General features: G+C 31.3%; 2 protein-coding genes across 6 annotated transcripts; one reads left to right on the top strand and one right to left on the bottom strand.

The window, feature by feature from the left end:
- Positions 1–366: 366 nt before the first annotated feature.
- LOC113848285 (calcium-binding protein 39) lies at positions 367–8,008 on the bottom strand. Of its 4 annotated transcripts, none has more exons than XM_027477751.1 (11): positions 7,612–7,980; positions 6,423–6,587; positions 6,219–6,337; positions 4,956–5,030; positions 4,335–4,428; positions 4,170–4,229; positions 3,849–3,914; positions 3,659–3,757; positions 1,693–1,737; positions 786–888; positions 367–647 (listed from the first exon to the last, which is right to left on the bottom strand). In XM_027477751.1, the coding sequence occupies exons 1-11, from the start codon at positions 7,732–7,734 to the stop codon at positions 577–579; spliced, it is 1,020 nt and encodes a 339-aa protein (XP_027333552.1). In that variant the 5' UTR covers positions 7,735–7,980; the 3' UTR covers positions 367–576. The 4 variants fall into 4 exon arrangements, with proteins under 4 accessions (XP_027333552.1, XP_027333544.1, XP_027333567.1 ...); XM_027477743.1 differs by having other exon boundaries at positions 384–647; positions 4,956–5,033; positions 7,612–8,008; XM_027477766.1 differs by having other exon boundaries at positions 384–647; positions 3,659–3,718; positions 4,956–5,033; positions 7,612–8,008.
- A 2,167-nt stretch (positions 8,009–10,175) lies between these two features.
- On the top strand, positions 10,176–17,195 carry LOC113869840 (F-box/LRR-repeat protein 4-like). 2 transcript variants are annotated; one of them, XM_027506339.1, is made up of 8 exons: positions 10,176–10,567; positions 10,663–10,914; positions 11,292–11,698; positions 12,145–12,330; positions 13,201–13,393; positions 15,656–15,732; positions 15,931–16,081; positions 16,545–17,195. In XM_027506339.1, exons 1-8 carry the CDS (start codon positions 10,301–10,303, stop codon positions 16,839–16,841), a joined length of 1,830 nt encoding a protein of 609 aa, XP_027362140.1. In that variant the 5' UTR covers positions 10,176–10,300; the 3' UTR covers positions 16,842–17,195. The 2 variants fall into 2 exon arrangements, with proteins under 2 accessions (XP_027362140.1, XP_027362148.1); XM_027506347.1 differs by having other exon boundaries at positions 10,188–10,558; positions 16,545–17,193.
- Positions 17,196–26,942: the final 9,747 nt, after the last annotated feature.

Here is a 26,942-nt window from a genome sequence, read left to right as displayed (position 1 = left end):
TTTGACTTTTGAATTTTGACATTAGAAACAGCAGAACAAACTTAGTTCATTATCACATGTCAAAACTCAACTGGTAATAAAAAATTAATATGCTTAGATACGTTTAAATAACTATTTATTTATATAGTTATTTAATAAACTCTTTAAATGATGACTTATCTCATATTACTAGAGTCATAACTTCTTTTTTTATAAACAGATGAACACATATCAGGTGGGTTATATTGGAGGAGTGTATAACTCAAAATGCTTTGATATACCTCACAAGGGTGCTCCATTATGTTGAGAGGACTGAAAATGATGAGAAAAATGTTCAGTCATCTACATTAATTTTAGCGGCATCTTCACCAAAATTACTATTTCAATATCAAAGCACTTCTTCGTTGATAATAATAACCCAGTTTGTATTACAAACACATTTTTGGTGTCTTGCCCACATAAAAACTTCTGGACCTTTCAACATATACGTTGCTTACAAACAGCAACATGAAATCCTTGCATCAAATTAGCTTTGGATGTACACGACACAAAAAACTTGTTACAAAATCACACACGGATGCTGTAGAAAAATATAACTTAGGTTGATAGTCTTTCAATTTCCTTTATGATAAACTCCTTTTCCTCCTCAAATTGCTCATCTTCTGAACCTGAAAAATGGCATAGGGGTATCAGTGACGTAAGAGAGAAAATTTTTATTCAATTATTCAGTAATAGAGAATGGAAATTCAGAACAACATTACGTAAGTGTAGGTTTCAAATCAATCAATTACTGAAAGTATAATAACCTTTTCCCGGAGATAGATTACGTAGCAATTCTAGCAGCTTCTCTTGATTCTTCGCCAAAATAATTTTTACTTCTCGAGGCTTATTAGGATTAGCAACAAAAACCTGGATAAACATGTGAGAAAAGATAATACAAATATAGAGGATCATCTCCACAGCAAAATGTTATGGTGGTGTAGAGTATATTTCTTTAGGAATAAAAACATAAAAACCCCTGAAATAAAAAGGATAGGATATTCAACAATTAATATTTTGAAGGAAATGCCTAAAGTAGTCTTCAGGAACTTTCTGCATGTACCAATAGAGATTTATTCTACCTTAAATGCTGAATAAGAGATTCCTTTTATGATTGCTATTATGGAGAAAATAGATTGTGCTCAAAATTAGTCTTCGAAAACCTGCTTTTATACTTGGCAATCTATCATATTTTTGCCCTTTCAACACTCTCCTAATAGTGATATGTTCTTCACTTTCTGAAGAAGTACTGCCCAAGAAGAACCTTGCTGACCTTGCCTTGCTATATAATACTTATCCATGGAATAGGAAGACAGAGAACAGAAATGATATCAATCCTCAAAGGACAAACATGCGGTTGTGTTGTTCAAATATGCATTTTCACAATAACTTGGTAAATTAATTATACAGATATGAAAGTCACCTTTGTCCACTAGATTAAATGCATTAAAAGAATTCACAGTGTAACCTGCCATTAACCAAAATTCCAACTCATTGCTGCAAACATGGAAAGTGCAAGAGTTCTCCAGTATTCTAAGGTTGCCAAACTTCACATAGAGGGCTGAATACTTCTATTTACAACATATTATCAAGCATGCTTTGTTTTAAATCCTTTTATACACCCAAAAGGATAAGTTTGTTATATAACTTAAAAGCATGAAGTGAAAAATTCACCTTGAAAATGTGGAAAGCTGATAACTGAATGTTTTTACTTGAATCCTGCTCAAACCCAAAATATAACAAATAAACACGTAGTTAGTATAAGATAGAAAGATAAGGTAAAACAAAAGCAGTGCTTTGTATGAAAACTTGAAAAATCATGCACAATATAGGACCAAATGTGTAGCACTCCACTGAAGATTGATAATAGTATTGGTTGTTTGGCATGCCAAGCAGGTAGAGTTCACTAACAACCATCACCAAGCCTTATCCTAATAGTGAAGTCAAATAAATTAGAATAGTTGACACCATTTGCATCAATCAAAAACCAAAATTGCAGATTTTCAGTAAAACTATTTACAACAAAGTCTGTTTTTCATAGTTTCTCCTGAAGTTCCCCCTCCCCTCCCCAGGGATCTTCATCTTCCTCTTTTAAATGGATTATATTCCACATAATCCACTTTTCTCACTGGATCCTTTATTGGTCTTCTCACATGAATTAAGCACCTTTGGTAAGTTTTCATCACCTTCTCCTAATAGAAGATATGATAAAACCAACAATCAAATAGGAATAAACACACAAATCCGCAATACTCACAATGAAAGTGAAATGAGAGATACAAGTATTAGAAATTGTTGAAGTCCCATATCAATTATAGATATGCCTAAAAAAGAGCTTATAAAGGTTAAAGTAATCCTCACATTAGAAGCTAGTTTTTGGAGTTGAATTAGGTTTAAAGCCCAAATCCAATGTAGTATCAAAATCTATTGTAAATCCAATATTGGGTCACCCTTGGCTTAAAAAAAATTTGCCCCATGAATTTTTCTAGTGCAATTAACTTGGCCTCGTGGATTTTCTAGTGCAACATACCTGGTCCTATGACTTTCCTAGTGGTCCCATAGCTTATCTAGTGCTATAATTAATAATAATAAAAAAAAACAAAGTCCTATAATTTTCTCGAGTGTGAGGTGTGTTGAAATCCAAGATCAACTATAAACATGGCTAAATAAGACTTATAAAGATTAAAGCAATCTTTACCTTACAAATTAGCATTCGGGGTTGAATTAAACTTAAAACACAAATTCAACAAAAATGATAAAGAGAATCAAAGATAAGAAACTCAAGGAACTAGAGTTTCCTTGCCCAAGCCAAAGGCTGTAAAACTACTAAACTTTTTCCCTACCTCCCTTTGCTTCTCTTCTCTCTCCTTGTTACTGAATTCCCTCTTCTAAACCATCATGGGCCTCCAACACTGTGCCCACTCATCATAACTAACTTCCTTCTAGATCCTTTGCCACATGTCCCTCCTTTTCCCCTCTTAGAATATACTTTTTAACACCTTAGTCTCATGGTTTACCTACTGAACTGATGACACTCCTGCATCCCTTGGGATATTAGGTACAGGGGTCTATAAAAGGTACTTAAACTTTCTTCTGGAAACATTCCTATCTCCATTACACCTATTTATTGCTTTTCGTTACACTCCATTGCCAAACATTCATTACCAGAGAGCATTCATAAGCACTGATATTTGTGATCTCAAGTGGCTGTGATGTATATCTCAATTTTCACACCAATAATATTACATGCAACCAAACTGACCACCACATGTTGTTAATCCACCATGAAATCTTAAAAGCCACGAATTATCAAAAGAGAATGTGTTCAAATAGTGCTTCTCTACTTGACAAAACCAATTACATGCATTTACCTGTTATTACAGTGATACAATACAGAATACAGTAAAACAGAGCTAGGAGATAATATAAAGTACTCTTCACTATATATGCAGATTAGAGCTAACAGAGAAACTACTATAAAATTCCACATAAACAAGGAAAATGTTCAGTTGTGCATACTGCATATATCAGGAATAGCATAACTAGTAAACAAACTAATTGACCATCATGTGAGCATGTTCATTAGTTATGAAAAAAAGGAGAATATCATGCAATTATACAGGTTTAAAAAAAGTTATACCCTCAATAATGTCATCATGACTTTCAAGTAACGAACTTCTAAGATATACCGCTTCATTATCTGAGAATTAGGAGATTCCAAAAGAAAATCCGAGAGAAGCTAAAAAATCCATATAAATTTATCAGTCAAAAATCAATAAATTAAAAAAGATTATCAGAAAAAACAATTGAAAAGTGTTGCTAGAACAAACCTTCAAAGACTGCCTCCTTGTGACATAATTAGGAGATGTCAAGAGTTTCTCGTATAGATCAAAGAACTGGAAACATAAAGTCCTATTAGAATAGCTGAAGTATAATATGTAAGAAAAAACCACCACAATCATTCAGTTTTTCAGCACCATGCAATTGTTCAGAGATGAGGATAGGGGCACCTAAGAATATCATAAATTATTCTACAAGAGATTTGATCTTCTGGGTTTAAAATATTAGACTGATACACATTTTTCTCAAGCAGCATTTTGTGTTGCTTTGATATGTTCAAATCTGATAAAAATGCCAAGGATGAAGCAAACCTCATCATAGTGAGCTGTCAAAAATCCAGAGACCACGTTTGCATGTTTAGTAAGAAGATCCTGCAAAACATATCCATAGAGATGTATGAAGAAATGACATGTGGAACTTTACAATCATTAAGACAAATAATGGGAATTAAAAAGGGGAGGGGAGGGGATTCTGACCTTAAAGGTAGAAAATGCATCAGATGCAACATCAAAGTTAGGCAACTCTACAAATTTAAAGAACAACACAAAGCTTGCAGATTCCAATATGTATCTGAAACACCCAAAAACATATAGAAAGTTAAAACAGTATAATTATTGGCTTGCCTCCAAGATGGACTGAGTGAGAAGCACCAATCTCAAATTGTACATTAATATTGAAAATCATCTGTTAATTTTTGCATCTAAATTTGTTTAAAACCCCCTACTATTTTAACAATTGAATTTCATCATCTCCAAGCTCAGCCTCAAGAAATGATCTCAGTCTTGTCATCTCCTTATTACCATATGGGAAGTACAAATTATATGGGGGGGGTGGGGATGGCAACATATATGCACTATATTTATTGTTAATGGACAGAAAAAACTATATTTTTCTCCTTAGAAATATAAAAGAATCTTCCATTTAATTCACTTTTACTGTAGCAACTAATTCACAAGTACTAAAGCAATTCCTAAATGCACATTAAAATCATGGCAGGATCAATCTAAGCCTACAATAAACATGAAGATATCAGAGAGATAAAAAAAATAACACAAATTGGGAAGAAGACCTTATAACAACAACCCAAAATATCTTACTTTGCAAGTGAGGGAAATTTGATGCAATCCCGCAACATTATGCCACAGCTCAAGGCAATTTCTTTGTTATCATAGCTGCTTGGAAACAGATAGAGATGCTTAGAGCAACTATTTAGTTTATCATATTCAAGAAGATTGATCACGTAAAACTAAACAATTGTTTACTCATATGGACAGTGAAAATGCATTTCAGCCTGCTGTAAGGTACTTGATTATTTTCCAAGAATGAATTTATCAAATGTAAGTGAAATTACTTTCATTTGATGAAAGGGAAATAAAGAGGCAGAGTACCTAGCATGTATATCTCAATTCAAAAATGTTCCTAGGGTACTTTGGTCAAATTATATAATAAAGGGAAAACAAATTATTCAAAATTAGAGGTAAGTTCTATCTGCTGTTGCCTAAATCCCTTTATTCCCCATGATTTTTTGTTAGAAACTTTTAAAAGCATCCAGACAACTCTTTTAAAAAGGAATGAATAACCAATTGCAAGCATATAAAAGTAATTATAGAATAAACACACACACACACATATTTCCAAACAATAGCAAAAGAAATTATTTTAATCCATGATTTCATGAGTAAGGTCATTGAGGTTCACTTAGGGTATGTCATGCATTAATGCTTTAACAAAAGAAATACATTTTATTAAAGTATCAATGTTAAAATGACATTAACTGCAGCATTCTGCTAATTAATACTCCTAAAATTATTAAAACTATAGACAGTAATAGTCAGCAACAGGAAAAAAGGTCATCAATTTTTTAACAAAATCTTTCAACATAGAAGCAAAGCAACTCATTATTCTATAAAATATCAACTCTACATATACACATACTAGACATAAAATATACAGACATAGACCTTTCTCAGAATGAACTGCCCATAAAAAATCTCAATTGACTCTCAGCATTTATTTTCAACTATTCGACAATTGGAGCAACAATTTTATTGCATAAGCAGCATGCCAGAGTAGCTTCATCAATTGATATCAGTTTCACCATCAACATAAATAATTTGCAAATGTAATCCTTCCTCAACTTTTTTTCAGACCATATCAGTTAGAAGGATACAAAACACAATGAAATAAAGAAAAATTAAAGTAAGTCAAGTTTTCAATTTGGCACAGAACATCAGTTTCAGTCTTCCAGCTTGAATACAACTACAGAAGGTAAAGCTCCGCAATTGAAAGAGGCATGAATGAGAGGAACAAAAAGCAGTTCAAAGCTGGTGGGCAAAAAGGTAATGCAGTAAAAAGCTTACCATACAACAAGGAAGTCTAGTAACTCAATATGTTGTTCAATGTATTCTACGCAGCAATAATTGGAGTCAACCTTATGTTTCAATAATATGGACCAACAGTGAACTAAATCCTTTCTTGCCTGTATCAAAATTCACACACCAATGATGAGCGACCAGTTAAGCCAACTGCACATGGGTATTTCTTGTTAACAATCAGAATCTTACTTCCCATCCAAGTATAGGCAGCTTGTGAATTAGAAGAGTAAGAACATCCTCCTTGCAGATTTCCTCTACTAGCTGTGAAACCTGATCCAAATTTGGTTCTGATTCTCCATCTCCAGAAAGCATGGTTCTCATTGTTACAAAATTCTTTTCAACTTCCTCCAAAGCCTACAACAAAGCATAAAAAGCATCAATAGCCAACAACCACTAAAGAGTGACTGCAAGTAAAGGCTCAATATCAGTATAGCACATTCTCTCTTTCTTCATCTTCTTTCCAGAATAAATATCTACAACAAATTGGTAACAGTTAGAAGCATGCCATTAAAGAAACAGTGACTGGGCGACTTCCCTAGCATATACATAATCATCTTAGATGATTAACCTGATATAGCAGACTATAATCCCAGATTGTAATAAGAAACCCAGTTTTTATTTTTACGATTAATCTTCTTGTTAGTTTTGTCAAAGCTATCTAACTTAAAAGAGCACTGAAACTGGAAATTCATATCCCTGCAACTGTCATATGTACCATTATCAGAGATGACCCAACAAAATGCAGTACCTGATACTTTAAGTTGTCAGCTTAATTCTCTATAGCTTCTTATACTCTCTAAATAATTTTCAAAACATTTTAGTTTCATAAAATTGACAGTTTTTTTTTAACAGACACCATTACCAATTAGGATACAGAAAGGAGGACCTTATATACAGAGAGAATTATGAATCAACAACACAGAAGGAGAAAACCAGCCAATGTCCATTAGGAAGCTTTCATGAGTTAAAATCAAAACACCCTCTTCAACTTGGGAAACATGTAAGGTACTTGAAAAAGGTGATCACTTGCAAGTTGAAATCTCTTCTGTAAAGTACAATCCCATCATAATTGTTTCTCGAACAAAACCACTCATATGACAGCAAGTTACGTATGCAAATGATTAGTTTTCGGGTAAAACATGGTATTTTATAAACACCCTACACAATGGGCATAAAAAATAATCTATCTAAAGGAACAATTCACACGACCCGTTTTGAGAATTTGAAGGCATACGGATTCCCATAATCAAGCACGGGAATTTAACTGAGAAAACGAAAACCCAGATAGAGCAACAAGAATATGGATCAAAAGGGTGCTAATTACGCGAGTGAGTCTCATGTGGGGGAAGAGGGGTAAGTAGGTGAAGAAGAAACTTGCCTTTTCGAGGGCTTTAACTTCAGCAACGGTTTTGGTATCGAGGGCCATGAGACTCTCCTTGATGGACTTGGCCACCTCCTGCGGCGTTTTAGGCCTCAAAGCCTTGAAAAACGAGAACGACATGTCGTTGCTGTTGTTGTTGATGATCGCTTCTGTCTCTCTCTCTCTCTCTTTGTTGATGTTGGGATGGAAAAGGAAATGCTGTTGCTGATGTAGTGTGCCTTCTTCTTCTTCTTCTTCTTCTTCCTCCTCCTCCTCCTCTTTTGAATTTTCTCTTTTCGATTTCAATTACTCACATCATGATTCTGATTTACGAGTCATCGTCGTCACCAACATTAATGAACCCCCCGACCCGATCATCACACACACAGAATCGTAGTGCCAGGACTATTTTCCTTTTCTTATTTTCCGCATATAAATCTTACAAATGCAAATAAGTGATTTCTAAATAATTACTCGATTTTTTTAAAAAAAATTAAATAATGGTGTTTTGTTTTTTCTACTTTTTATTTGGTACTGGTTAGTCGTTAAAAGCATTACAATTTATTTTATCATCAAATTTGCTATTGGCTTATTTGTTTATTATTATCCACGTTTCGCTCCAAAATCAGCTTTGGCGCTCTAATTATGAGGAATTGGGATGCGATGCAATTGCAAGTGTTGAGTAGGGAAGGGATTGTGGAAGAATCAGAAGATAGTTGTGGGAGAAGTCAATTCAAATGGAATGTTGTGGAAGGGGAAAAAAGTGAAGACGTTAGATAAGAATGATAGAAAGCAAACGGGCATGTGACTAAATAATTTTAATATATTCAACCAAATTATTTGATAATTTTATTTTAATCAATCCTTTTAAATTAATAATAGTACAATTCATGAGAAGGTCAATGCATATAATCAAGACACTGCTCATTAAATAAAATAGAGCTACTTTTTCCATTGTTATTACATTGAATATCTACTACCAAAAGCTAATTCGGTAGTAGTGATAAACAAGTTTAAATATACCAAATAAAAAAGCTACACAACAGACATACTAGGAAAAATGCTACTATTTCAATTTAAAATTGTCTTTATGTTTTAGAGCATTAAAAATTATTTATAAGAAGCAGAAAAAGAAATTTACGAGAACACCCATCCAATAACTAAGCCAAAATGTACCACAAATTGAAGAAAATTAACAGAGTAATAATAATAAAGATTTTTTTTTTGTTTTTATTTTATCTGTTAAAAAATACTATACAAATTAAACATAATTATTTTATTAAATTATTTAGTAAAATTTCCTAATTTATTCTCTGTCAATAGTTCTTTTTTAATATTTAAATTACTTAATTAATATGAATATTTTATTTACTGTGTTTATAATTTTTATATGATTAAAATAATAATAGTCAATATTATTTCAAATTTTACATGAACGTGTAAATAAAATAAAATATTTTATTTTTATTACACTTTTAATTTTTATACTTTAATTTATGTGTGATTTTAGTCTCTTTAACACTAATATTAATTGTTTAATTAATAAAATTAAGGTAAAAACACTTTTTCTCTCTAAATTATTGTGTCACTCTCTTAAATTAAATTAAGCATATTACAACATATTTTATTCTGATTTTTTTCATATATTTTCATAATTAATTTTAATAATACGAAATATTATACTAAAAACAAAATTACCCTTTTATCATACTTAAACTTCAAATAGGATATATTTTCTAAAATTTAACATTTAATTAAGGTATGTTTCAGAAAAAAGAGAGTGGATGATATATATTTTAATTTTAAATTTAAAAAATTATATATAATTTATTATGAAAAATACTAAATTAATATATTAATTTTATGTTAATATATTGACTTTTATATGTTATTTAAAAAATTTAAATATATTTGTTTAAAATAAAAAATATTTCCCGAACAACTCTCCTAAGTCCTAAGGAATATTTTGCATAGTAAAAGTTTTGCAGTTAAGTGGGTAAAGAAAAAAAAAGTTTGTATACATTTCTTGTTCTACAGCATAGAAATTCATAAATAAAATATGGCAAATATATATCAAACATTGAAAATAAATTAAGGTATGATGATTTCGAAAGTTTAATAAGCTAAATTTCCTGTTTACGAGACTACAAATTATTAGAATACTTCTTTAAATGTATTATCTTCAATTGATTTGTCGTTCTTAATTAATTTGCTTGTTTTCAGCAATCTTAAAATAGAGAACTTGATCAAAGAGTGATTGATACCCTAATCCAATTACAGCACACGGACAATTCAGTCGTGTATCTCCAATAAACCAAGGTAACATTTTTTATGTTTAATTTAGATTTGTAAATTATCATAAAAAGAAAAGTATAATTCACGCGCCTTTCTAAAATAAGGTTCGTTAAAATTTTATCTATCAAACAGATTATTTTTATCTATAATACAAAGTTAGTTTTTTGGTTGTTACATTACTTATTCAGTGCATATAGAGATGAATAAATTCACATTTACGTTTATTTTATGTTAGTAATTATAAATAATTAAAAATTTTAAATATGTTTTAGCAACAAATAACAGTGAGGCAAGGAGAAAGAAAGACGGTAAGTATAAGAAACCGTACCGTACGCAACTAGATCTGCGGCTGCAACCTGAAAGCCCTTTTGTGGCAATAGTCGAAACTTGAAGCAAAGCGATTGTGGATGCGATGCGAGGCCACGATTGGATCAACAACTCGCTTCCCGACGAGTTAATCGTCGAAATCTTTCGCCGCCTCGATTCCAAATGGAGCCGCGACGCCTGCTCCCTCGTCTGCACTCGCTGGCTCCGCCTCGAACGACTCACTCGAGCCGCCATCCGAATCGGCGCCACCGGCTCCCCCGACCTCTTCGTCCACCTTCTATCCACTCGCTTCTCCAACGTCACCACCGTCCACATCGACGAACGCCTCTCCGTTTCCCTCCCCGTTCACCTCGTTAGTCCTTTTCCTTAACTCCGTCCCTTTCTCCGTTAACCTCTTTTTTTTCCCTCTTATTGCTTTCGTTTTCGTTTTCCCTTCGATTCGAGCAGGGGAGAAGACGCGCCAGCGACAATGCCTCCGTTTCGTCGCTGAAACTGCATTACGTGACGGATAAAAACGGTTCTGGCTCTGAGGAGAGCGATTTCGATTCGCTCTGTTTGTCGGATGCTGGCTTGGCTTCTCTCGCCCAAGGCTTTCCCAAGCTGGAGAAGCTTAGGTTAATTTGGTGTTCTAATGTCACTAGCGATGGATTATCGTCTTTGGCGAGGAATTGCACTGCTTTGAAAGCCTTGGATTTGCAGGTATTTTTCAGCTATTTTCATTATGAAGCTGCTGATGTTGTACTTGTTTTGCTTCTTTACAATAGTTCGTTTTCTTGGAACGTTTAAGTGTATAGCCTTGTTGTGAAATCATCTTAAATAGAGTGCTTTGAAATGAAGGTTGAGTTTCTGTAATATCTTAAAGCCAAAGGGTCAATTATTAGTTGTTTTCTTTTACATTGAACGGCTAGGGGATCAGACTCCGTGTCTTCTGATGCTTTAGAATTTGGGATAACAATACCCTTTTTCCTTATCAGTGCATCCTTTGCCTTACCACTTTATCGATATTTATTATTCTACTAGTAATAGGGTATTGATTCTGCATTTTTATTGTTATAATTGATGGGTTATTCCTTTAGGGTTGTTATGTTGGAGATCAAGGTCTAGCTGCTGTTGGGCAGTGTTGCAAGCAACTTGAAGATCTGAATCTACGTTTCTGCGAAGGCTTGACTGATATGGGTTTGGTTGAATTTGCCTTGGGCGTGGGAAAATCATTAAAATCTCTTGGTGTAGCAGTTTGTGCCAAAATAACTGACATTGCAATGGAAGCTATAGGATCGCACTGCAGATTGCTTGAGACCTTGTCCTTGGACTCTGAGTTCATCCATAATCAAGGGGTGCTTGCTGTAGCTGAAGGATGTCCAAATTTGAAAGTTCTAAAGCTGCAATGTATTAATCTTACAGATGATGCTTTGAAAGCTGTAGGCGCCAGTTGTTTGTCTCTGGAGTTATTGGCTCTGTATAGTTTTCAGAAATTTACTGACAAGTGAGCTGCTTTCTCATGATTGCTTTTTCAGGATTTGCTTCATTTGACTATTGTTGAATTCACACAAATTACAATTCTCGATCTTTTTTAAATTTTAATATGATATAGTACAAGGTGCTCAGGGTTTAACACAAATTGCAGATTCTTTTTGTGTTACGACTTGATGGTCAACCATTAGAAGAGCTGTTTCAACAATCTTTTTTCCTGATTATTTTTCATAAATTATGGTTTTTGATGGAGCTCAATGGTGTCCTTTGATCCATCTAGCAAAGGGTGTCTAGTGGGGGGGGGGGGTGAATAAACTTCACCCTTCAGTTCTACATGTGATCTGAGCATAATTTTTTCTCATGTCTGTAATTATTAATTTTGCATTCCACTAATAGTTCTTTCAATTTTATTTGGTTCAGTTAGTAATATGTTTTCTTTTGATGATTTATTACATTCAGGGGTTTGTGTGCTATTGGAAATGGATGTAAGAAGTTAAAGAATTTGACTTTAAGTGATTGCTCTTTCCTAAGTGACAAGGGTTTGGAAGCAATTGCTACTGGCTGCAAGGAACTAACTCATCTTGAAGTCAATGGATGCCACAACATCGGAACTATGGGACTAGAGTCTGTTGGAAAATCATGCCTGTATGTTTTTCTTTAAAGCTAAATTGTGTAAATGTTATACATATATGAACAGAACTCATGTACAGTAGAAAGAATCAGCATATGGAAATGGATTAAATGTTCTAGACGAAAGAAACATTAGTAGAAAGTCCACTTTCGGTCTATCTGTCTATATCTGATTAGTGTAATGATCGTATTTAATTAATCCAATGCTATTGAGTTTTTCCTTTCATGCAATATATTGTTTTTGCTCGTGTAACTCTGCATATCCTTATCTGCCTATGTTGTTGTACTACATTCTTAATTTCTTAAAAGTATTCCTAGTGTAAAATGCAAAAACAAAATGATAAAAAAAAATATTCACATTAGTGCATATATTTGTTACACAATGTTACCTCTCCTAAATTCAGTGGGATTAGGAGAGACTGCTCCTATTGACATTGTTGTGTCTCATGTTGGTGCTGTTGACTAGCCTGCTTTGATTATAAGAATATGAATATGGAGACTACTGCTAATAACTTTTTCTGTTAGCCTTGTAACTTGTGATGCTGCTAACAGTCTCACTTTTGAGTAAACAATATGCTCTTTGAACCTCATGCTTTAGGAAATTTTACTAAACTATTAATATTGTTTCACTAGCATACTAAGTAAATATCATAAAGAATTTGTTTTGACCTACGGGATTATGTGTATTTTAGTTATCAAGCTTGTGTGAATTTCTCAGTTTATCTTATCATTCATCTTATTATCATTTTGTGCAAATACTACTAAAACATTATAACTTGTAAAGAAATGCCTATAACTGATAGTCAGGTATTCATGCTGTGGTCTTTTATTTGAATATTAGCTCATTTTCATCAGTGATGCTAATCCTAGCTTTTTATCTTACAGACATCTCTCTGAGTTGGCACTGCTTTACTGCCAAAGAATTGGTGATGTTGGCCTTCTTCAAGTTGGACAGCGATGCAAATTCTTGCAAGCTCTTCACTTGGTAGATTGCTCAAGCATTGGAGATGAGGCCATGTGTGGCATAGCTAGTGGCTGCAGAAATTTAAAGAAACTTCATATCCGTCGCTGTTATGAGGTACCCTTCTGCATGTCTGGTTTTCTGTGTGAAAATGTCATTTGTATATGTAGCTTCATTTTTTTGGCTTCAAAACTGACTTCTTTTTTAGATAGCTCACTTTCGAAATGCATTCTGCACCTTATAACCTAGAAGAATGGTGTTATGTCATTTTAATAGTGGCACACATTACTGGGGGTGGAATATTGCTAGGTCACTTGCTAGGGCTTATAAAAAACCCTAAAATGTAGACTTTCAAACCTTTTAGCCTATGTTTTCAGTCTCAGCTACATCCTTCCCTCTTACAGCAACCTCCCAACTCCCTCTCTCACCTTCCCTGCTTCCAATGATCACGAGCTCCAGCAACCCTCATTTTCTGTTGAGCAGGTTTTTTGTTGCTGTTTTTGTTTTATCTTCCTTCATTTTGTTTTTCTTTTTCCTTCTCCACATTTCTCCTCCATTCTCTCTCTCTCTCTCTCTTTCTCTCTTTTCGTTCTTTTTTGTTTCAACTTTCTTTTTCTTCTCAAATTTCCTTCTCTGTTTTTCATCCATTGTTTATTCTATCACTGCTGCCTTGGTTTGAACAGCAGTTTTCCTTAACATGGTCTAACAAGCTTCCTCAAATTCTTCAAGGGCAGCTAATTGGATTATTCCAACAACCTTCCTCAATTAGTCCTTCTATTTTCCTTGTTTTTAATCACTTTGTTTCACTTGAGGCTTAATGGCTTTTAGTTTGCAACTTTGTATTGAACTTGTACTTTTAGACTTATGCTATTATGTAATTATGAGATCTTGTAATGAGACATGATATTATTTGATGATTTTCTAACAATTAGATTCTTGATTTTGACATATATATATATATAGTGAATGGCGGGAAGGCAAAAAACTGCCATAATAAAATAATGTAATATATAATGTAATATATATATGGCAGTTTTTTGCCTTCCCCCCCTTCACCAATCACCACTGATAACATTATTTTGGCAGGACCACTAAGAATAGCAAAACATTTCCCCATGTTTTTAATGCAGTTGCTTTTCTAAGAACTTAAACTTGAGGCTGGCCTATTTAAGTTAATTATTTTTAGTATTATTATTATTATTATTAGGTAGGCATATAGTGATCTAATTATTATTCTCCTAAATATTTATTGTTATGTTTTGAAATTATATACTTATTGATCTATTTAAAGGCTTAAATCTGCTGACTTAATATAATTTTGGGCCAATTAGCCTGTTTTAGAAGTAATTTTGTTTTACCTATTGAAAATGCATTACTAAAAATTTGGCTTTCGTAGCAAGTCTTGTTTTTGACTAAGCCAATCTAGACCTTGAACTTGAAAACAGGTCTATATCTAGGTAAATAATGGCTTTAGATTTGGAAAACAGGTCAGACTCAGGTCTTAAAAAGCCTAGACCCCATTTCCAACCCTACACATTACACAGGATTCAACATATCTGTCCTCATGATATTTGAATGTTTTAAAATAATTTTATACTAATTTTGATGATTCAAAGGTAATTTTACCTTAACACAATCCAAACAAAGCTCAGTCTTGCAAACTCTTTTGGATGAAAATATCCAAATACTGAACTCAGTTCTTCCAAAAGTAATTAATTTTGTTATAACCATTTCTTTTGAAATACATTTTTATCCATAGTAATTCGATACAGATATATGACTAACTACCTCTTCATCTCCCCTCCCCTTCCCAAATAAAAAAAATGGAAAAGAGGAATTTCATTTGTTGCTTTCATCATTTCCATTTGCAGTGCTTTTGTGTAGGTTGTTATTGGAATTTAAGCCAACAGATATCAGGTTGTTCCAAAAGTAAGGATAGACTACCTAGTACCTACGTTGTATTATAGATATTCAATGGATTTTATGCTGTTATTAAATGTCATTATCTTTTAGGATTTTCATTGTTAGACCTTCAGCAGCTAACGGAAAACTTGTTGAAACGTTTTATATGGATTATATCTTTTAGGATTTTCATAGCTTTTAAAATGTGGAAAAATATGCCTTTTTTCTGAGACCAAGCCAATTATGCAAGCTAACTATTGTGCCAGTTTTGTGCTGTCTCCTCTCTTTTGAAAAATGATACGCCTTGTAATTTTGACTTCTGGCATAATTTGCATTTATTCTTTATTTACCAGTGACTACCTACTCTGGGTCCCCTTTTTTTATTGACTATTTATATTATGATAGTTTTATAACAGGTTAATACAATTTTTTTATTATTACATTTTATTTTTTTTTGCTTTTTCTACCATGTATTAGATTGGGAACAAAGGGATCATTGCTGTTGGTGAGCATTGTAAGTCGCTAACTGATCTTAGCATTCGATTCTGTGATAGGTAAAAGCTTCTTCAAAGTTATATTTTTATTCTATTCTATCATTGCTATCATTATTATTGTTATAGAAAATTTGTATTACATCTTATCTTCTGTGGTTTCTTTTTTCATTCATGTGCAAGCTCTAGATTATGTCTGAATATCTTTTGCATTGTTCGTTGTGGATGATGTCTAGTTTAACCATTTTGTTGAATTACTAGGGTGGGGGATGCTGCACTTATTGCTATAGCTGAGGGCTGTTCCCTTCATTATCTGAATGTTAGTGGTTGCCATCAAATTGGAGATGCTGGAGTGATAGCCATTGCAAGAGGGTGCCCTCAACTCTGTTATTTGGACGTTAGTGTACTGCAGGTTAGTATTCAAAACTCTCTTTTATACCCAAATAATGGTAGTTTTTCGTTAGTTTATAAGCCCATTATTATTTGGATTGTACCCTCATATTATTTAGGAATTTCTTGCGCTGTCTTGATTCAGTTATATATATATATATATATATTTACTAAAATATTGTTAATGAAACACACATGATCAGGGACTGCATATATATTGGCATATATTAGAGACATAATGATACAAACCTTTGCTTTAGGCATATATGTTATAGCATGAATGATCTCTGAAGTAGGGAAGATTGCTTTATTTCAATTAATATCGTAAAAACAGTTTACTGAAATTCCTTGTGTATTGTTCATGTACTTTCTCAAATTTTTGTGCATATAAAAGGTTTTACTCAAGAATTTGTACTGCTCAAATTGCAAATTATGAATATCTTCTTTCCTTTTTCTTTTCATTCCATTGCTCAATACAATTGCAGAATTTGGGGGATATGGCTATGGCTGAGTTGGGAGAACGCTGTCCATTGCTTAAAGAAATAGTACTCTCACACTGCCGTCAAATAACAGACGTTGGCTTAGCCCATCTTGTAAAAGGTTGCACTATGCTTGAGTCATGCCACATGGTTTATTGCTCTGGTATAACTTCAGCTGGAGTGGCCACCGTGGTTTCTAGCTGCCCCAACATAAAAAAGGTCCTTGTTGAGAAGTGGAAGGTTAGCCAACGGACCGAACGTCGAGCCGGCTCTGTCATCTCCTACTTGTGTGTGGACCTATAGACCTCCTTTGGTATATATGCATATCCAACCTTTTCACAGTGTGATGCGTGAATGTAAATAAAGCTGCAAGCTATGGGAATTGGTGCTGTAATAGGATGGATGACTGTAAATGTTTTGACATAAGCAGAACTTAAGTTTCTTAGTGAGGTTTTTTCTTGAACATAGTGCAAGAGTCATGACTATTGTAGGACCCAATAGGCGGTAGATAATCGGTGTTGTTTACAGTAACTTTGATTTACGGAAAGATGTAGTTGAATAAATATTATGTATTTGATTGTTTATCCAGTAAAAAAAAAAAAGACTAATATTGATGTTACACAAAAAATGTCAAGTAAAATAAATATTTGCTTTGATCAAATTGCTTTAATTATGGATTAGGGATTATCTCTTTACCACACTGCTTTACCATACTGCTTTGAAGTTTAGGGGTTGTTTAGGATGGGTGGGAAGTTTTGGATGGGAGATGGGAAGGGTAAGCTTTCAGTTTTAAAAAAATATATCTTAATTTGATAATTTAGTATGAACTTATTATATAAATCGTTTATTTATTATTCTTTATAAAAAATCATTTATTTACTATCATAAATAATATATAGTTAAATTTAAAAATAAAAGCCTCTCACCACCTCCTCTCATAAGCAAGAAATTACTCTGCGGAAGCAACGCAGAGTTGGCCAAAGAGTCCCACTTATAAGAAATTAATTAGCTCGGTTCTCTGGGTATTCATCTATCACCAATCTGGATTCAAACTTTTTCTTTCGTTCCCATTTTACCAATTTCGTATTTTGTCATTGATGAAATGTTATGATTCTCTGGCTAATTAATAATTAAGGAAAACTATTGAAGTTAACTTGTTAGATAAGCATGTATAGAGCAAATTTATCAGCTGAAAAGAATATTGCCATTTTTATCTCCAAACTCCTGTTGTTTCCAATTTAATTCACCTGTGGAACTTTTTATTCTTTGAAGGAACATGTGAAATTCATTCGTTCTCAGTAATCAAATATTGTTCTTCCATAATGCAAAGGATTCGTACTCTATCTTGTTTTGTATCACTCTCAAGGTTTTACATCTCTTGTATTGCTTCATTCATTGTATTGATTTCGACCCTTGTTTCTGTAGCGACTAACGACTCGTAGAATTGATAATTTGATATCCAATTAATCGCAGTGCAGTATAGAGATGGTACTCGCGCCAGACCATGGTGAAGAGTACATTTTCTATTAGAAAATGTTAGAGCAGAATTTAAGAAACCAATAATAATAATAATAATACTAATAAATTTTATCAAAAAATATTTATTGTAATTTTATAAGTTTAACACAGTGAATGTGTTTATTTTAAATAAAATTTATCTTTTTTTAAATATTTAAAATCGATCTTAAAGGATGAGATTGTCATGTCTCAATTTCTCTCTATTCTCATTCTTAATTTTCATTCTCCCTTTTAATCTGTTGTTTGGCATTGTTGAGTACTTTGGACCAATTGTTGTTGGACATTTTGCACTTGGTACCTTTGGTGTTTAGCACTTCGGACGGGAAAAAGACACAAATCTTAATCCGTACCTTAAATGGTCTTCCTCAGAGACCAATAGAGGGAAAAAAAGAAGATTAAGGAGACTGACTTTTGAATTAAATTTCAAGCCTCTCTCTCTCTCCCTCTCTCTGAAGAGCTGGTTTTGACAGGTGAATGGAGTTTGCACAAGATTACAAAGAGGGTTGTAGGGTTTGAAACATGTGGAGTGCTTTATTATTATGATGGAAACAATTTCTTTGCAATGACTTTGGACCTGTACACTAAAATTACCCACTAGCACGGAGGAAACAATCATATGTGCAGATGACTCGAATTGGAACCTATGCTTCAGTTATGCATATGCCACATGCTATGGGTTTCATCCTATGCATCTGTTAGGCAAGTACCATTTAAATTGGGAATATATCATAATATTTATTTGTTTATTTATAACGATCATATCCCACATTTGGTTACTTGTGCTCTGTACATATGAAGCTCTCAGTCCCATTGTTAGACTCCTCAGCACAATGTGTACTTCGTTGTACTCCATATAAAACCATGCTCTGATGAAAAATATATTCTTAGACATTAAAGAAAAAAGATAAAGGAAATTACAGTTGAACAAGAGAGAAAGGTGGGAATTGCATTTGGTTACTTGGGATTCATGGACTAGGTTAGACACTTGGTCAATATATATATATATATATATATATATATATATATATAAGTAATTTAATATTTAATTCTTAAAATATAAAAATATATTAACTATATACATATATATATATATATATATATATATAATATTTAAAATATTTTAAACACTATCTTCTCTCTTGCATAAAAAATATAGATCATGAAAGAGGGGCCCTTTAAGGGCTTAATTAATGAGTGTGGCAACAGTGTGATTAGTAAGCAACTAGGTTAGCTGAATAATTATATTCTTACCTTAATCGTCCCATTGTAGTCTGTGATCTCTGCAGGATACAAATATTATTCACTTCACGTTAATATACTCATAACATATCAACGTAATAATGATTATGTAGCATCTATATTAAGATTCACTCCTTTCCTCATCTCAGTATCAATCCTTACAGACAGCTCTAAACAATTCTTAATGGCATACTAGAAGATTCTTGTCCCCTCATAGATTTACCATTTATTTTCCCAACACATTAATATATATCATGCAGATTACTTTTTTTAATCTTATACATGTTTGGGACGTTCGGAATCTGAGCAGGGACATGGCTTCTAATGCATGCCATACATTTTGAGACAGCTATCGAATAAAGAATCAAATAATAATAATAATATAAAAAGATGCAAGTCCAGTAGATCAAACAAACAGAACAAACAAAATACAAATCAGGGTTCATGCTATGATTTCAATTTAGGATTCCTAATTGATAATATGCGCATGCCTAACTATTTAATTGTTTTGTTTATAGACAAACCTAGTGGCTACTTTTTTTAGTTGTTTTCTACCTCAGAAATCAAGCACGAGATTTCATTCTAGCTCCTCCATTTTTAGCCATACTTAAATAGCTCACAAATAATCAACACTTAAAAAATGAAGAATTATAGGGTTTAAGAGTTCCAAGACATAGATAATGCTACCCTTTTAAGATGCATTCCCATGAGAAAACTTAATCACACTTAATTAGCTCTATTGCCCTTCGGAAAAAGAAAGAGGAAAAAAAACATAGACATGGTCGTTTCATTATTAACAATGATATTAAATCTTGTTCAAGGTCCAAGAGATTTGCCTTTCTGAAAGTTAGAAATTGACGGAGTTGGGAATACCTTGGAATCAGGAGACGTAGAATGTTCAATTAAAAAGAAAATAATTCATTGAGATTTTTCTTAATCAATGTTCTAAATAGATAATAAAAAGTTTTATTATAAATTATGATGAAATATATTAATCTTAAATACTTTACTTTTACATAAACAAATGCTTAAAATATATTTTCAGCTCTTCAAAATATATTATATTTTGATTTTAGTCTTTATAAAACTATTTTTATTATATTATAAAAAAATATTAATTTTAATCCTTAATCATTGCTAAACGATAAAGTGATTAACATAAAAATTATTATGTGTTAATTTTTATATTACATGTCACTTTTTCATAAAATTGTATTCATAAAAAAATTAAACTAATACTTTCTTATAATATTAAGAATAAATAAAAATTTATCATTAAAATATAATATATATTAAAATATAAAACATGTTTAGTCTTAAAAAATTACTGTTAAATTTTAAAGCACTTGTTAACAATTTTTAAAAATAATGATACAAGCTTTAAGAAGAGGACAGATGGTTTGGAGCAGAGGGAACATGATGACCTCCACGCTGACTTGTATCCATGCCAACATGCCTCAATCTCTCAGTCACTGACATTATCAATTGCTTCAAAGGCATCTTTTGGCTCTGTGCTTGAGACAGATATGAAAGCTCATTGCAACAGTGTTATACAAAGGCTATCTCGTTCTAAAACAAAAAATATTTCTTTTAATATCAAAATCTGAACACAGTTTAATTTTATATTGATCATTATTTAATTCTGTACTTTTATTTTGCTATTATCAGCATTGACTCTTTGGGGTAATTAATTCTCTTCCTTTTCTAATATTTTCAGTAAAATTAAGATTTGATTTCATATATCATAGACATTGTTAAAGGTCTTTTTTCTTTTAAATTGTACAACTGTACAATAATGAATAAATAGAACCCAAATTTAACCTACTATCAATATTAAAGATATATAATATATTTTTTCTTTCAGATTATAGAAATTAAACAGATAATAACCCTTAGGGTAGAGCAAAACGACACACCCATCCCTCTGTTTTTTTCCCAGTCTACCTAGAGTCTAGAGCAAAACGACATTGAATTTAAGGTGAATCGTTATGTGCAAACCAACGGGCCAATTCGAATGCTTCGAATGACACCATGTTTATGTCAGCATTTCGTCAGATTCCACTAGTGTTAGTAGTTGTAGTTGGGTATCACGAGCTGGTTAAACAGTAAATGATTAGTTTAAGGTTTAGGGCTTTATTCGGTTAATTATTATTTATTAAAGATTATTGAGAGTTAGTACTGTCGAAGACTTTTTCTAGGGAAGCAAAATAGCTGTTTTGTAAGAGAATTATCTCCAATTTTGTGAGATTATGTGATGGTTGGAGAGGGTGATTATGAATAACTTTGATAAATATTATATTAAAAAAAAGGTATTTGTTAATTTTAACCTTTAAAGTTGAGTTTAAGTATCTATAAATAAAAAATTATAAAAAAATATACAGTTATTATATTAAAATTATAAAAATATAATAAATATTTTATTTTTAATAAAATTTTATTATTACTAACTACTTATTTTCAATCTTAAAAGTTAAAGTTAACAAAATTTTTAAAAAAATATTGCTATAAATGTAAAAGAAATTCCAATATATGGAAGTATTATTTTTAATACGATGTTTATTATACTTTTTATTATTAGGTGATTCATGTGAAATTCACAAGAATTTCATTTAATAATAAAAGAAACATATGCCAAAAATATTACTCGTATTTTATAATATAATTAGTTAAGTCTTTTATTTTTAAAGTTAACTTAGTAAATTATTTATTATACTACATAACATTGTTCATGTAAAGAAAAAACTCTATTCAAATGAAAATAAAGAAATGTGTAGTCTAACAATTTATCATGTCTTATTGCTTAAAAGTGTTGGATGATCAATTTGATATATTTCTTAATAATATAACGTTGCAAATATATCATTGTAAAAATTGTCATATGTTAATAAATAAAAATATCAAATACTAAGATTATCTTTATTAATGTAGATTTTAAAAATTCATGCCAACATATAATGTATTATATTAATATTAGATGTATTAACAGTCTATTAATACTTTTATGACATTGCTATTGGACAGTTGCCACAAGCAAACGGGCATGCAAGAGCAATAGTCATGGGAAATTTGAAAGACAAAATGCAACCAACAATGATTTGAACAGTGCAAGAATACAAATAAAATCAGACAGCACAGTAGCTACAATGCTGAAAATCTTCAAAAGTCAAAAACCAAAATACCCTCTAAATGTTACGTCAATTAGATGTCATCATGCATGTCATCCAATTCACCACTTTCTCTTGATGCTAACTTAGGAAACTTTGTTAGATTAAACTTCTAATGACTCTACTACGTACGTAGTGGATCCAATGAATGGATTTTGAAAGTATAGGACTTGTACTAACTTCAATTCACCATGTCTCAGGCATTCAAGACATTTTCATTAATGAATATACATTTCCTTTCAATGTCTAAGATTTTATAATTTCGTGCTATCATTATAAGCTAATAAAGTGAAATTCATTATTTTATTATCATATTTATAGTTAAAATGATAGCATTTTCAATTAATTTTAATTAGAGATTTATTATTATGATAAATAGTGTAAAATGAAAAGTAAGTTTTTTTTATAGTTCTAATTTAAATTAATTTAGATCATAAAATCATATCGTAAATAAGATATAAATTATCTAGATAAATAAATAAATGAATATATAGCAATTTTTATTGGATAAAGATAGATATATCTAATTTTTTTTACATCACATATAGGCAATACATATAGATATATGATTATTGAATTAACTCAACTTCAAATTGGTTTTAATAATATTGTCACTAAACTGTTAATCTAACATTCCTCGAGAAAAAAGTGACAGTTTTTTTTCAACTATAGATTACAATATATAATAATTATCAGGTTATATATATTATTTTGATTCTATACACCTAATGGCTTAGGCCATACTAGTTGATTGGATATTGGTATAGCTAAATAGTTATTGAATTAATGATAAATTAAGAAAATTAATTAATTATAAGTAACAAATTTGAAATCTTGATAAAATAAAGACTTTAATCCAATAAAATTTAAGTCATTCAGCGTATGTTAGCTTAATGTCATTGACTTTGTTAGTTATCAAGGAATTATAATATTTTAAAAATTGACATAAATATTTGAAATTGATTTTCATATAATAATTTATTATATATTTTTTTTATTTATTAAATAATAAAATTATTAAATACTTTTGTATTTCTACTTTTATAAAATATTAAAAAGATAAATAAAAAATATATAAAATTTCTCATTTTTATATAAAAACCAATCATATTCTCGTATTTAACATTAAAGATAAAATTTGAAAATTAAGATCATAATCTACAAAATGTAGCAGTAATTAGAATCTCTTAACAAAGTAAAAAACAAAAAACAAAATAAAGGTACATTTAAGTACTCGGAAAACATCACAAGAACACAGGAGTTTTAAATTTGATTCAAACCAAAAAACTTGTGGTATATTTTGAATTTTAAATGAGATAAATTGTACCATATATAAACTATTTTTTCAGTAAAAAAATGCAATAATAGTTGGTGTGATGGCACCTTTCTAAATTGCATGCATAAATTTTGTATTATTAAGAATTTGGATAAATATGCACATGAATTTTAGTGAAGCATTGTGTGGTGAGTCTAAAGAGGCCATGATTGGGTAGGATTTATCTGTACACCAAACTTGTTCTGTACGGAAAAGTAAACGAAATACTATTAGAGAGCGAGAGAGAGAAGTCACGTAGCAGAATGATGCTTGCGTGGAGCAATCAATAGAGATTCCAATTTTGCAAGAAATTAAAATGAAAAATGATGTAATAATTTTTTTAAAATGTTAAATAAATATTAATGTTATTAAAGTATTTACAGGTAAATCAACGTAAAGAGTTATTTTAATTCAACATGCAATTTTAAGTTCAAATTTGAGTGTTTGAATAGATTGTCTTTAATATAATTAAAAATTTCATTTATAAATTAATTAAAGAATATACTTGTACTATATATTTTCAATTTTTAAAATAAAATTTTAAACAAATAATAAAAATTAAAATTTATCAAATAATTATTTATTATATTTTTATTTTAACAAACATAGATTATTTTATATTTAAAATTCATTTAAAAAATAAAGCTTATAAAAAAAATTTAAATACAAATAAATATATTTTTTTAAAATTAAGAAATAATAAATTATTATTAAATATAATAACATTAATATATTAAACTTGTATAATTTTTAATAAAAAAATTATGTATGAGGAGACATAAATTAAAGAATAAATTAAAATAAAATTTTGTTAACCTTTAAATTGAAATTAAGTAGTTAATAATAGTAAAATTTTATTAAAAAATATTTATTATATTTTTATAATTTTAATACGATAACTGTGTATCTTTTTTATAAAATTTTTAATCTGTAAATACTTAAATTCTTCTAGAAATTGAGGTTAACAAAAATTTTAAAATAAAAATATTTTGTAAGTGTGAGGAGGATGGAAGAGAAATGATGCGGCGTGTATGGGGGATGAATGTAAGAGTATCTGCAGCTTTCGAGATAGATTTTGCTCTGGCAATGGCAGGGCTCGAGGTCTCTCATTAAACATTACACACTTAGTCACTGGATAACTCTATTATTTTCTTTCCCTTCAATTGTGGGGACTTCCTATTTTCAAGAGATTGCCCACTTAAAAGCTCAGAACATGTCTTGCTTGCTTCAAAAAATCTCAGCACTCCTATTAGGAATCATTCTTGTGGGAACCATCCTTCACAAGAATCATCTTTCCTAGATAATATAGATTACTAGCTACTGCTACATATATATCATGGGAATATTAATTTTTTACTAAAACAAAAATAATGCAGTTGAGTTTAGCATAAGTCTCATTGATTTTTCATTCATCCAATTAATTTAAATATGTATATATAAATTCATAATTTAATTAGTTTAAAAGTTTGTTTGATAAATAAATATAATAAATAAAAAATAAGATACGAGAATTAAATGAGAATATAATAAGATAAAAATATGATAGACTCTTATTTTATTTTATTCTTACTGCATGTTAAAATGTAATAAACTAGATACATTATATACTTTTTTAACTGTTTTAAAACCAAATCCTTATAATAAATTTTATATTAAAATTAAAAGAAGGATAATAACAGCCCTATAAAAAAATCTAAAATAATTATCTTTATAAATTTTAATACTAATCAAGCACTTATCCTAAAATTTTCTTTAGCATGTTCATACAATCATCAAGATTCTACTTTGATCATAACTCGTATATCTTAGGCTAACAATCAATTAACACCTGAGGTGGGGGTACTATTAAAGAATTAACATAAATTTTATGCTAATATTAGCTAGTTTATTTCATTTGATACCACTGAGTGCACAGGATTAAAGTCCTGTTTATCTTGCACGGCACATCATGTATGTTGAGGAGTATGAAAATGTCGAAAGAAAAGAATAAGACGCGTCAGACCCACTGCAATTAAAGAGTAGCCATTAGCAAGCCAATAAAAACCAGAGATGGATGTGCCTAGATACAAAAGAAAATGAATGAAGCATCCAACTTTTCATTGCTTGGTCTCTTTGGGGTATGCACTAAATACAATATTATAAGGGAAGCCTTTCCAAATTTTGAGTTGCAGCCTGGTGGGCCTCTTGAAGCATTTTGCCAAATTTTGTGCGCATGGTACAGTGTAGCACTTTTAGAATGCTCATTGATAATCTACACTTGAAAAATAAATTTCCAATACTAACCCACACTTAATTGTGCTTGTGTGCCAATTTACTTCATGTATGCTAAAATATGCGCATGCAAGCAAGTATGGCGGCTAAAGCCCGCTTGCTCCTTGCCAAATTGTCTTGCAGTTAAGGGCTGAGTGGGGACAACATGTCCCTCAAATCTCATAAACACTTGAAACAAAGATGGACCCTAATGTGCCATGAAGATGGGACACATGCTAGATGTTGTGTAGCCTTGTGGGGTCATCCACGGTGGTTGTCTTGGGGGCACATAGTGGGACCAATAAGGGGTTTGGGGTTTGCATTATTATGTGCTAGGAATGAGGTGGAGGGTAAAGAAAGTAAGTGAAGAGGATGTGGCATTTAGGCTTGTGTGGGGTTTAGAAAGGTGACTACTTTTAGTGGGACCAAACTCTAGGATTAAGGTGGGTTTCATCTCCACACTTCTAACTTTTTCCCCATAAAAGGTATTTTTTTTCCTTTTTGTCTTCAATTTATCCTTGCAAACAATTAATTCTAAGACAGCTTAGATTTTGCATGAAACTTTGGATGTGAAAAGGTGGGAGATTTAGTTTGGAATTTGTTTTGAGACTTTTTAAATAAGATTTTATTCAGCAAATTAAAGTGGTTGACCATTTTTTAATCTTTTCTATCTATGATGGATATGCAAGGGAGTGACTATATCTACAAGAACCAGTGTTTGTGTGTGGTTGGTTGGTTTGGCTTGCGTGGGAGAGAACTTAAGTGTGGGCTTGCGAGGTAGTGTTTTGAGTTTGGTAGTGCGCGTGCATCATAGAGAGGTGGATATTGTGGTCATTATGGTGCTGCCAGCCACAACCATAAGATTTATTGATGACGCCATACATTCTACATCATTTCTACCTCTTAAAACTGCAAAAT

Source organism: Abrus precatorius, unplaced genomic scaffold (assembly GCF_003935025.1).
Source record: "Abrus precatorius isolate BTA unplaced genomic scaffold, Abrus_2018 Scaffold10, whole genome shotgun sequence".
In the NCBI taxonomy this organism is placed as follows: Eukaryota; Viridiplantae; Streptophyta; class Magnoliopsida; order Fabales; family Fabaceae; genus Abrus; species Abrus precatorius.
Note: the sequence above shows the minus strand (reverse complement) of the source record. Positions and strands in the feature narration are given on the sequence as shown.

Bases quoted from the DNA above. Each gene is read 5' to 3' on its own strand.
- LOC113848285 (XM_027477743.1), bottom strand. From the start codon at position 7,734: ATGTCGTTCTCGTTTTTCAAGGCTTTGAGGCCTAAAACGCCGCAGGAG. The intron at 6,588-7,611 runs GCAAGTTTCTTC...GCTTTGTTGTAG, and splicing joins AAGTTAAAGCCCTCGAAAAG to GCTTTGGAGGAAGTTGAAAA. The intron at 5,034-6,218 runs GTAAGCTTTTTA...TCTGTTTCCAAG, and splicing joins CTAGACTTCCTTGTTGTATG to CAGCTATGATAACAAAGAAA.
- LOC113869840 (XM_027506339.1), top strand. From the start codon at position 10,301: ATGCGAGGCCACGATTGGATCAACAACTCGCTTCCCGACGAGTTAATC. The intron at 12,331-13,200 runs GTATGTTTTTCT...TTTATCTTACAG, and splicing joins TCTGTTGGAAAATCATGCCT to ACATCTCTCTGAGTTGGCAC. The intron at 15,733-15,930 runs GTAAAAGCTTCT...TTGAATTACTAG, and splicing joins AGCATTCGATTCTGTGATAG to GGTGGGGGATGCTGCACTTA.